Raw genomic sequence first — 12,500 nt, forward strand, 5'->3', positions numbered from 1 at the left:
GCCTGGAAGTCGTGATAGTGGTGGTGGTGGTGGTTAGAGTGTTTTTATGTAGATTTTATTGTGTTGTCTCTTTGCAGGGATTGAAGTTTGTGTTCCGATGGTCAGCCGTAGCTTGTGTCTAGGAGAAGGTATTGGTTAGTTCATGTGGAGGTTTTATTATGCCGTGAGAGTCTGGTTGTGAGGGCTTAAATTTTGTGCACTGACTAGTTATCGTAGCTCATGTCCAGGTGATGGCACTCGGGTGTTTATATCCAGGTTTTACTATGCTGTAGATTCGTAGAAGTCATTTTGTGGGGGGCACGGTTGGACGCATGTGAATAATCGTAACGTGTAGAAAAACGTCTTGCTGAGTTTATGATCCGTGTACTCATAACTATTTTCAAAGGACACAAATATGATCTTTTGTGTTCTCATGAATATTTCCTCCCTTCACGGTGCAGAATCCTTGTTAAGCCAGCATTGGAATCATGAAATGTCACTCTTAGAAGCTGCCAGTAAGTCTCTCCAAAGCCTGTTAAAAAAATAGACGAAATAAGATGCCGAAATGTTCAAAAGATAAGAACCTGTGTGTGAATTTGATCATACTGTTGAATCAAGTCTTGTGGCGTGTATAGTTTGCGCTCAGATGGATGACTCAAGACTATAGGGTGCAGAAAAAGTATCATATATATATATATATATATATATATATATATATATATATATATATATATATATATATATATATATATATATATATATATATATATATATATATATATATATATATATATATATATATATATATATATATATATATATATATATATATCTATATATATATATATATATATATATATATATATATATATATATATATATATATATATATATATATATATATATATATATATATATATACATACAGTATCTTAATAAGTGGAGCCTATTATATATATATATATATATATATATATATATATATATATATATATATATATATATATATATATCTGAAAGATATATTTCACTACAGGGTTATTTTGGTGTTTTAAAGTTAATGTTCAGATAAGTATTGATTTGTAACTTCAGACTAAAAGAATGCATTAATTATTAGCTTTTTTTTGTGTCACAGTGAAGACTTAAAGGATTAAATAGTCCTGAATCTACAGTAATAAGCTCATTAACCCACTCGTTCCCATTTTCATTCTGATTACTATTTGGTGATTTTCTAGTGTCAATGAAATGGTTGAATCGTACACAAACCTCAAGGTAAAACATGCGTCCCAGTACTGAAGGAGTTAGGTCGTCATCCAACAGGTAGAGGCTCACGTAGAAAAAAGAAAAAAAAAAAAACTCTTCAAAGCCGCAGTGGTACAGTGGAACCATGTGTGCTTTGGGATCCGAGGGGTCCCCAAAACGTACCCTCTTTAGCCCATAAATTCCCGTGAAAAAAAAAAAAATAAATGCAATAATACACAAATGTGAGAATGTGAACAGATGTGTGCTGTTCACTGAAACATCTGTACTGAACACCTGTGGTCTCAACATTTGCATCCCGGTGGACTTTCACAGCCTATAGGTACGATAATGTGTTGTTTACCCGAGTATCCCCTCTTTGGTATTGGCTATCGTGATGCAGGACTCAGGAACGGTAACAAAAAACGAGATTCTTTCCTATGAGGTTTAAAGTTTGCGTTCAGGTGTCAGATCTTACCATGTATGTGGCAGAACGTGTTGCTTTTTTTCAGCCTCTCAATCTCGACGCTGCTCTCATTCCTGCCAACAAAGAAAATCAAGGAAGGGAAATGGATGTAGATTGAATTAGAGTAAAGTCGTGACGAGTTGAGCATTGAGAGAGAGAGAGAGAGAGAGAGAGAGAGAGAGAGAGAGAGAGAGAGATAAGTGGATAATTTTATATAAAGTATCAATTAAAGGAAGTGGGAGCCGTGCAAGGTAAACACAGCCAAATATATATTGCACACCTCGCAGGGAAACGTACGTAAAAGGAAACAGGAAAAAGATATCAAAATAATTACTACTCCCGCACGACTTTCCACGGTATCAGCTCAGTACCGATAGGAAGGAAAAAAAAAAAAAATGGAAGAATCACTGAAGGAAAAGTAACCGAACGTAAAAGGAAAAGGAAAAGAAAATACTGGTTATATGTACACAACTTTTAATCATTCTCTCTCTCTCTCTCTCTCTCTCTCTCTCTCTCTCTCTCTCTCTCTCTCTCTCTCTCTCTCTCTCTCTCTCTCTCTCTCTCTCTCTTGCCTTGAGATACACACGGAACTTTTTTCAGCTTTTCCTGTAGTCTGTATGGTCGCGGCCTCGTCAGCTTCAGCGGGGGCGGCGGCGGGAGCGGGGGCGTGGAGGGCGAGTCCTGCGGCGGTGGGTAGCGGGTTGTACCACCAGAAGGCACCACCGGCAACCCTGCTCAGGCAATGACAGTGCTAAAAAGTCCTCTTCCATTTCACCGTCAGGAAGCTCCGTTATGATTGTTGTTTGGAAGGGAAGGAGACAGACAGGCAGGCAGACAGACAGACGGGTAGACTAGACTATAAATTGCTGCTGCTGCTGTTGCGTGGGAGGGCGTCTTTTGAGTGTGTGTGTGTGTGTGTGTGTGTGTGTGTGTGTGTGTGTGTGTGTGTGTGTGTGTGTGTGTGTGTTGCTGCTGTTGTGTTTATTATTGCTTTTGTTTTACTACTACTACTACTACTACTACTACTACTACTACTACTACTACTACCGATAATAAGATAATGATGGGTGATGATAGTGCTGATAATGAACTAATTGTTTCACTGACATTTAAGTTTCACAGTCTCCACCCATTCGTCGCTGTCCCGCTCACAACAACATCAAAAAAATACTCTTCATAAAATCGTGCGTGAAATCTTAAACAAGTCTGAAAGAAAGGAATCGAATTATCTGGCATGACTTCGGCGCTATTCAGAGAGAGAGAGAGAGAGAGAGAGAGAGAGAGAAAGCGAATGCACGAACGCACACATACCTCACCTCTCTTTATCCCCTTCGGATCAGATCAGCCTGGTTGGGAAACGCTTATGACATTTCACACACACACAAACACACACACACACACACACACACACACACACACACACACACACACACACACACACACACACACACACACACACACACTGGCCTCGGTCTTATCTGGGACACAACTACACTGAACCTCACGGGCTGAAGCAAAGACCTAAGAGAGATACTGAACATGTGTGACGAGTTTGCAAAGCTTATTCAACTCCAGGATGTGTGTTTGAAGTGATGGTAGTAGTGGCCTCAACCTCCCCTCCCTCCTCCCCATTCCACATACTGCCCCCTCCCTCCATCTCCTTCTCTCCTCTCTCGCTCCCTCTCTTTCAGTCACCTTGGATTGCGTCTGTTCTCGTGTTGGTCATCAGTACCATTATTATACCCGTTGGTTTAAGTTGCGTGCCTTGCTCTGTCTCTCTCACACACTGCCTCTCTCTGTCTCACTCTCACTCTCTGCCTCCCGAGTATCGAATCTGGCGGCTTGTGATTTAGTAGTGGTCTTCGTTTTCTTTGATCTGCTGCAGGCCCTGAAGAAGGTGAGTCTTGGTGGTGGTGGTGGTGGTGGTGGTAGTGGTGGTGAATGTTAAGTCTCATTTCCTAATTCAATTTTAGTAGTGGTAGTGGTGATGTTGGTGATTAATTTTAGTGATTGTGGTAGTAATGATGATGATGGTGGTGATGAAAAGTGGTGATAGTGATGATTTTGTGTTTTTGAGTGATGGAAACTGTTAATGGTGAGGTTTATAAAGACGATGGTGATGCTGATGGTGTTGAGTAAGGTGATAGTGATCCTAATGAAAAGTACTGCAGTGGTGATAGTGATGATGGTGACAGTGGTGAAAAAATGTCCGTGATGATGACGATAAGAATAACAGCAATGGATGTATTATTGTGGTGAAGGTGATGACAGTAATGATGATAATGGTGATGATGATGGTGATGATGATAACAGTAATGAATAAACTAATGACTGAAGGTGAACTGGTGATGGTGGTGTTAACTGTGATGGTTATGTAATGCGCAGAACATTCACCTTTACCACCACCACCACCACCACCACCACCGCTACAAAAACACATGTTTGGCATATAGCAAATCCATGAAGACTCTCAAGTGTGTGTGTGTGTGTGTGTGTGTGTGTGTGTGTGTGTGTGTGTGTGTGTGTGTGTGTGTGTGTGTGTGTGTGTTTCTACGGTTTTTCTTCTTTTCTACTCATGATCATAAAAAAAAGGTTCGTAACAGGAACAAATAACTTCCGCATCGCCATACCAGAGAAGATTACGGCATAAACGCGCGCACACACACACACACACACACACACACACACACACACACACACACACACACACACACACACACACACAAAACGCCTAGATGCACATACCTACACACACACCCACATTATTTACGTACACAGCTGGCCTTGAGAGTGGCAGACTAGCAGGTGCATTGAGAGAGAGAGAGAGAGAGAGAGAGAGAGAGAGAGAGAGAGAGAGACTTTTAACAAAGTTTCTCGTGTCAATCATCTTTTCTAGTCACCGATTTAGATGATTTTTTCTCATATTTCATCCCAGACACACACACACACACACACACACACACACACACACACACACACACACACACACACACACACACACAGAGAGAGAGAGAGAGAGAGAGAGAGAGAGAGCAGAGGGCAATCACCTACATACACGTTAATTGTTCCGCCCAAAAAGTAGTAATGCAGTGAACACCGAGGTAAAATTGGCGATTCACTTAGTTCTGATTGTTCTCTTCCGGTCAAATCAGCGTGGCGGACCAGACAATGTGAGCAGCGAGTGAGCGGTGACGAAAGACGCTGTTTTCATCGCCACCAACTCCAAACATTAATGGAAAGTGTTACGAAAAAGAAGTCAAAAGAAAGGAACATTTTTTTTTCCTGTTTTTTTTTTTTTTTTTTATGTGAAATTAAGGAATGTGATATATCCGGATTTTATTTTTTGTTTATTTTTTTCTTTCGTGTTATTTTTATTTTCTTTTGTGTGTGTGTGTGTGTGTGTGTGTGTGTGTGTGTGTGTGTTATGCAAGGTGTTACTGTGGCATTAGACGGACTTCAGCTTGAAACAGAAAATTGTAGTGTGTGTGTGAGTGTGTGTTTGTCTGTCTGCCTGTGTGTGTGTGTGTGTGTGTGTGTGTGTGTGTGTGTGTGTGTTGTCTCTCTGCCTGTGTGTGTGTGTGTGTGTGTGTGTGTGTGTGTGTGTGTGTGTGTGTGTGTGTGTGTATTAAGTAGTCTTTATGTATTGTTGATTATTTCCGTTTCTTACTGCTCATTAAAATATTAAAAACTCATTAGCTGCATGTAATTCTTATAAATCAGGTTTTTTATTGTTTTGTTTCCGAGGTATTGGACAGTGTTGCATGATTTCTGTGGCTTCTGGTTCTAAATACTCAAGCCAATTTTCTTCATTTTCTTGTTAAATAATATTTGTATACATAAGGTGTTCAATTCGTCGCTGCAAAATGACAAATTACTGTTCTGTTCTTCTTATCATCATTATTATTATTATTATTATTATTATTATTATTATTATTATTATTATCATCATCCTCATCCTCATCCTCATCATCATCATCATCATCATCATCATCATCATCATCATCATCATCATCATCACCATCACCATCACCACCATCGTCGTCACCATATTTTTTCTACTGACAATAACTAGTAGCGATAGCACAATATTACTTCATTTATTTTCCCTCCACAAATAAGAGTACAATTGATAACATATTTTCACTCTATCTCTGTTACCAACCACCTCAGTAATATTGTACTTCAACTTGACTCAATTTCATCCTTTAGTGTTCTCCATTATTAACAAACTTTTGCACCATTTGTTCACGTGGCAAGATGTCTTCTCCAGTGAACAGCGTAATGATCAGCCTCTACTTTTTTTATCAATTTTCTTTCCTCTTGGCCGTTTTCCTTGACACGAAGCCGCCGTGGTACAGTGGAACCATGCGTGCTTTGGGGTCCGAGGGGTTTCCAAGCTCACGGGTTCGAATCCTGTCCACGGTCCGAATGTAGGTAGGGCTTCCTCACTCAGGGCAACGGTTTCCTAGCGGGTGGGCTTCGAGATAGGAGGTACCTTAAAAAGTATCCCCTTTAGTCCATAAATTCCCTTGAAAATCCCACATGGTATAAATAAAATACAAAATAAATAGAAATCGAGGTCTTGCACATAAATGAATATTAGATATAAAAAACAATTCTTTACCGCAAATTTTCTCCACTCTTTACAATCTTTCTTATTGATCTCACTATTTTCACGGCACTCGCCTTCTCACTGACTCGTATGATGTGAAAGTGCTGCCGGTGACTCGCTTCATTGACTCAAAACTTATAGATATCGCCAGTCACTTGTTTGAATTAGAAGCAGCGTGTTTGTCTGCCGGGCGTGTCCCTCTCCTTGCATTCCCACGACCTACATGGCGCTTGTTTGTGCATTGTCTTGATTTATGAACCAGTGGCTGAAATTCCTCAATTCTCCATATTTTTTTTTTTTTTTATTTTAGTTCACGCTTAATTTCACGTAACTGTTAGCGTGTATTCTTGTTTTCTTTGATTCAACGTTTTCTTCATTAGTCATCGATGCGGTCTGATAACAGTGTAAATAACAACAGTGAATCATTAGTTTATCACAAGCTTGATATGGCATTATTTCACTCCAATATTGTCATTTCTTACTAATGCGCTTTGGTAAATTTGCGCATACTTCCAGACTCTCCGTATCTGATCATGATAGTAGTAGTAGTAGTAGTAGTAGTAGTAGTAGTAGTAGTAGTAGTAGTAGTAGTAGTAGTAGTAGTAATAGTAGTTGTTGTTGTTGTAATAGTAACAGAAGTATCATCAGCAGCAGTAGTAATAGTAGTAGTAGTAGTAGTAGTAGTAGTAGTAGTAGTAGTATACATAGTAATAGTAATAGTAGTTGAAGTAGTTTTTTCTGTACTAGGCATCGCTTCCTAGATTAGCCAGGTGAGTTAGATTGGCGGAACACCTGTAGAGGCAAACTGCAGGTGCCAGTGCTGTAGCTTCGCCTTTTTCGGTGTCCAAACCGCGTGTGGGAGGTACAGCAGGGCGTCAAGGGCAGGTGGAGGCCGAGTGTGTGTGTGTGTGTGTGTGTGTGCTATGTGGGAGAAATGTAACCTGATCATGTCCTCTCTCTCTCTCTCTCTCTCTCTCTCTCTCTCTCTCTCTCTCTCTCTCTCTCTCTCTCTCTCTCTCTCTCTCTCTCTCTCTCTCTCTCTCTCTCTCTCTCTCTCTCTCACACACACACACACACACACACACACACGGATACATCATTACCAATATTACCTCACATGCGTCACCTGCAGAGTAACCGCAACCATTCTCTCTCTCTCTCTCTCTCTCTCTCTCTCTCTCTCTCTCTCTCTCTCTCTCTCTCTCTCCAATACAATTTTCGGTAAATAAACTATTATTATCGTGACTTATGATGATGATGATGGTGATGGTGATGGTGAAGATGATGGTGATTACTGTAATGGTTTGTCTTGCAAGCAGAGGAGGGGCGGGGCGGGGCGGGGCGGGGCTAGGTGGGGGAGGAAGGGGGGCGGCCGGCCTTGTTTTCAGTCTCTAAGCCCCCGTCCACTTTCCTCCCGCAGGCCTTCGTCAGTCAGTCCGCCTATAGAGGTGTTGTTGTCTGAAAGTGGTGTGTTTTCTGTTGTGTTCGTGGTGGTGGCAGTGGTGGTGGTGGTGGTGGTAGTGGTGGTGTTGAGTGTGTGATTTGTATGTGCAGCAGTGGCGTTGGTGTTGTGGTGTTGTGTTTGTCGTAGTGATGGAAGTGATCAGGGCGTATAGTGGTGTTGTATAGGTGGTGTTTTGTGTGTCATGGTGTTGTAGTGGTAGTGTTGTGTTTGTGGTGGTGATGTCAGTGATCAGGGAGTATAGTGGTGTTGTAGTGGTGGTGTTGTGTGTGTGAAGGTGATGGCAGTGATCAGGGTGTATAGTGATGTTGTAGTGGTGGTGTTGTGTGTGTGGTGGTGATGCCAGTGATCAGGGTGTATAGTGATGTTGTAGTGGTGGTGTTGTGTGTGTGGTGATGATGGCAGTGATCAAGATGTGTGGTGATGATGACAGTGATCAAGGTGTATAGTGGTGTTGTAGTGGTGGTGATGTGTATGTAGTGGTGATGGCAGTGATCAGAGTGTATAGTGGTGTTGTAGTGGTGGTGTAATGGTGGTGTTGTGTGTGTGGTGGTGATGGCAGTGATCAGGGTGTATAGTTGTGTTGTAGTCGTGGTGTTGTGTGTGTGGTGGTGATGGCAGTGATCAGAGTGTATAGTGGTGTTGTAGTGGTGGTGTTGTGTGTGTGGTGGTGATGGCAGTGTTTAGGCTGCAGTGATGTTATGGTGGTCTTGTGTGTGGTTATGCTGTTGATGCCACTACGTGAATTTATAAATGAAAACATAAATAAAGGACAAAATATTTCAGTGAATTACAAGATGAATAACAAGGACTCTACACACCACACACTTGTATTCTTTGCCAACATATTCGTCAGTAAAAAAAAAAAAAAAAATACTAGTTCTATATGCCTTTCATTCAACGCTTTGCTCTCTCCGACGACTATTTCCAAAGGCTCTACTTCAAGATACTCATGTTCTTAAGCCCTTCAGTACCATGACGCGCTTTCACATTCATTCTGCTTCCTATTTGGCGATTTTATACAGCTCCAGAAACTTATGTGTGGATTAAAATAGTGAAGATTCTGGCCATTAATCTTCTGATCTCCATAGACAGTTCATAATGTAAATAAAATCGTCTAATCGTACCCAAAACTCAAGGTAAAAAAGCGTCTTAATACTGATTAAGGATATTTTCATGGTTCTGGTTAGCAAGATTTCTAATTGAAAACCAGGCTAGTCGTCTGTGGGGACTTGAAAAATTGTCGTAGTGAGAGAGCAAAGCGTTTCTGAATATACCCGTCAGACACTTCTAACCTCTTGTTCTCTGTTCCCTCACCCTCAGCAGGCCTCGAGGTCATCCTGGAGGAGCCGGAGGAGGAGTACTGCAGCTCACATGTATCTGAGGACGAGCTGAGAAGAGACGTGGACATCACCTTCGAACTCAAGTGTGAGCGACGGTCTCTTGACGGTTCTGAGGGCATCGGCTCGGCGGAGGGCGACACGCAGTCCTCGGGCGGGTCTGAGCACTGTGTTGAGGAGGACTGTGCAAGCTCCGGCATACACAGCGAGGGTGAGTGTTAATATTGTTTCTCACTTCGTCCTAACTCCTCATTCTTCATTATATCCTCTGACTCTTTTCCATTTTTCCTTCTCTATTAACATTTTTTTACCATCATATACATTTTCCCTTTATTTCTCTATTGTTAACATTCATAGGACCGATATTCAGATGCAAGCGTCATGTCACGATGCGTGCTGGTGGATTTGGTTTAGTGTACCTTGAAACATCTCGCTAGATATGTTTTCTCTTTCTTTTCTTGTCTATTGGAGAGAATACGATGAGAGACTTAAGAAAATGTGTACTGGGACGTAAGGGTAACTTCAATATATTTATATTTGCTGCGATTGTACCTCGTAAACAGTTCGAAAGACACTACTACTGCTAGTACTACTACTACTACTACTACTACTACTACTACTACTACTACTAATACTAATACTAATATTAATACTAATACAAATACTAATACTACTTCTACTACTTCTATTTCTTTCACTCACTGCTTACCACCCTCTGCACTACCACCACCACTGCTGCTGCTGCTGCTGCTGCCTCACACCACTGCTAGCTGCTGCTGCTGCACCACTGCACTGCCACTGCTGCACCACCACCACCACCACCACCACCACCACACCACCACCACCACCACCACCACCACCACCACCGCCGCTGCCGCCGCCGCCGCTGCCGCTGCGCTGCTGCTGCCGCCGCCACTGCACCCACCACCACCACCACCACCACCACCACCACCACCACCACCACCACCACCACCACCACCACCACCACCACCACCACCACCACCTTGCTGCTGCTGCTGCTGCTACTACTACTACTACTACTACTACTACTACTACTAATAATAATAATAATAATAATAATAATAATAATAATAATAATAATAATAATAATAATAATAATAATAATAATAATAATACAACCATCATTTAACCAAAACACACACACACACACACACACACACACACACACACACACACACACACACACACACACACACACACACACACACACACACACACACAAATCGTCAGACGCTGAAGAATGCGTGTCATAAAATATGAGTAATGAACCACAGAGAGACTTTCTGCTCTGTTAACAAGGGTGACACTTCTTCTTCCTCCTCCTCCTCCTCCTCCTCCTCCTCCTCCTCCTCCTGACAAATTTTCTCTGGTTGCAATCTCAGCTTGTGATAATGTTCAAGTCGTGCACGAAAAAAGATAGAAAAAAGAGGGAAAAAAAGAAAGAAATAGACCAAAGACAGACAGACAAACAGACAGAGAACAGAGAACAAGAATTAAGAGCATCGTGATGTCTTTAGTGTGAGACATCCAATACATTTTCAGTCAGTGCTATTGTCTCGGAAATTTCAATTATTCCTCGCTTTGTGGCTTTTGTGGAATTTTTTTTTTCTCTCTCCCTTTTTTTAGTCACTTGTCGAAAAGAAACTAATTAGTGCAAGGTTCGGTGGACTTTGTGAATGACATACCCGACTGGTTCATTGTGTGTGTGTGTGTGTGTGTGTGTGTTTGTTAAAGATAGATATAGGCGAGAGGCGAGAATGGCTTTCACGCTGGTTAGGGACGAGGCGAAAGCTGAAGAATTTGGAAAGGAGAGAGAAACAGTGTACGTGGAAACAAACACATAGATAACGAGGAAAAAAGCATCATAATTTCACTTGGGATCGCTACAGCGTGTCGCCGCCGTCGCCGCCGCTGCCTCGCAACGGTCGTGCAAACACCACACCCGAGAGATTGCGATGGGCGGCTCCCTCCCTCATTCCCTCCCGCCTGGCCGCCTCCTGCCTCCCACCGCTGCTGATGCACCTGCTCTGCTTTACTTCTCGCGCGGCTCCGATCCAGCTAGCACCTCCTCCACCTCAAGGACGTCTCCACCAAGCGTCGTTTGTGTGACGGAAGATTCCTCTGTCTCCATACTAAAACTCTAAAGGACACCTCGTCGCTTGGTGTGCTTTTGGTTTAGCGATGGCCACTTCTACCGCCTCCGTTCTCGCCTCCCAGCCATACTTGCCTCCCGCCAGCCGACCCAAGACGTGTCCAGCGGAATCCCAAGAGCTTGACGTTGAGAATGAAGAGGATTCATTTTCTGACATGGTGATTTTGGCCAGTGGTTCTTGTGAGTCAAGAAGCACAAGCCCCTCGGTGAATAGTGACTGCAGTGAGGCGGAGGTCATGGCCGCTGCCCCCGATACTCTTAAGGAAGATTCAAGTTGGGGTCGCGAGGTACAGCAACACAAGGGAATGGTCGAAGATAATGAGTCGACCGAAAATAGTGAATTGGATCAAGTACACGAGGACTGCACTGCAGCTATTGCGTGCACCGAAGCCTTCCCTGTGGTGTTCGCGTGCAGCGTAGAGCAGGTGAGAGCCGCAGAAGAGTCAGATGTGCAGTGCAGCCTCAGGATTTACCGGCAGGAGGCCAGCATCATCCTCCGCCAGCCGAGGGTCATGGACTCGATCCGCGCCTTCAACCACCGAGATGGAGTGAGCCATGAGGGCGGGGAAGTGTGTGACTCGTTCTCTTGTGACTCCCAAGATTCATCAGAAGGTGTGGTGAAATTGCACGAGTCGTTAAGTCAAGCTGATTGTGAAGAGAATTCCGCCGGTGATGAAGAGAAGAGCGGCGCAATGCCCATGGCCGAGAAGGAGGAAGATGACCCAGGCAACACTCCAGGGCGACACGGTGACTCTTTGGCGCCAATACTGCTGTTGCTGGCGGCAGCAGCAGGGGCGGCATTAGTGGCTGCTGTGGTCCAGCCCTTCGGCGCCAACCTGAGCTCCGGCATCATTGCTATCGCCGTCTTCTTCTCCCTCAGTAAGTGGCACACGCCCCCCATGACTGGCGAGAACCTTCACGGTCCCGCCACTCACGCACGTCCTCACCGCATCCAGCTTGGCGCGAAAACGGTACATTACTCGTATTTCCTGAGTTTCCGCCGCCGCGCCTTGCACAGTCACGCTGGAAATCCCATCAACTAGCACGCATAAGCCCTGCATGCGTGTAATAGGAGCACAACAGCTTGTGTTAACTCTATCTTACAAGTCAATGACTCACTTTAACACAGCTTACTGGATTCACTGGACTTTTTTTCCTACTGTCTTTCCGGACGTTACCTTGCTTCGCTCTGTTCTCTCCATGAAAGGTGACGTGCACTGGTGTGTGGC

General features: G+C 43.3%; 1 protein-coding gene across 4 annotated transcripts in view; it reads left to right on the plus strand.

Moving 5' to 3' along the window:
- The window catches only part of LOC123508055, a 210,600-nt gene that overhangs the window by 168,360 nt on the left and 29,740 nt on the right, over positions 1–12,500 (plus strand). For all 4 annotated transcript variants that reach the window (XM_045261455.1, XM_045261454.1, XM_045261453.1 and 1 more), the window contains exon 8: positions 9,082–9,309. In XM_045261455.1, the coding sequence (XP_045117390.1) occupies positions 9,082–9,309 (228 nt within the window). The remainder of the gene's footprint in view (positions 1–9,081; positions 9,310–12,500) is intronic.

This window comes from Portunus trituberculatus, chromosome 24 (genome assembly GCF_017591435.1).
Source record: "Portunus trituberculatus isolate SZX2019 chromosome 24, ASM1759143v1, whole genome shotgun sequence".
In the NCBI taxonomy this organism is placed as follows: domain Eukaryota; kingdom Metazoa; phylum Arthropoda; class Malacostraca; order Decapoda; family Portunidae; genus Portunus; species Portunus trituberculatus.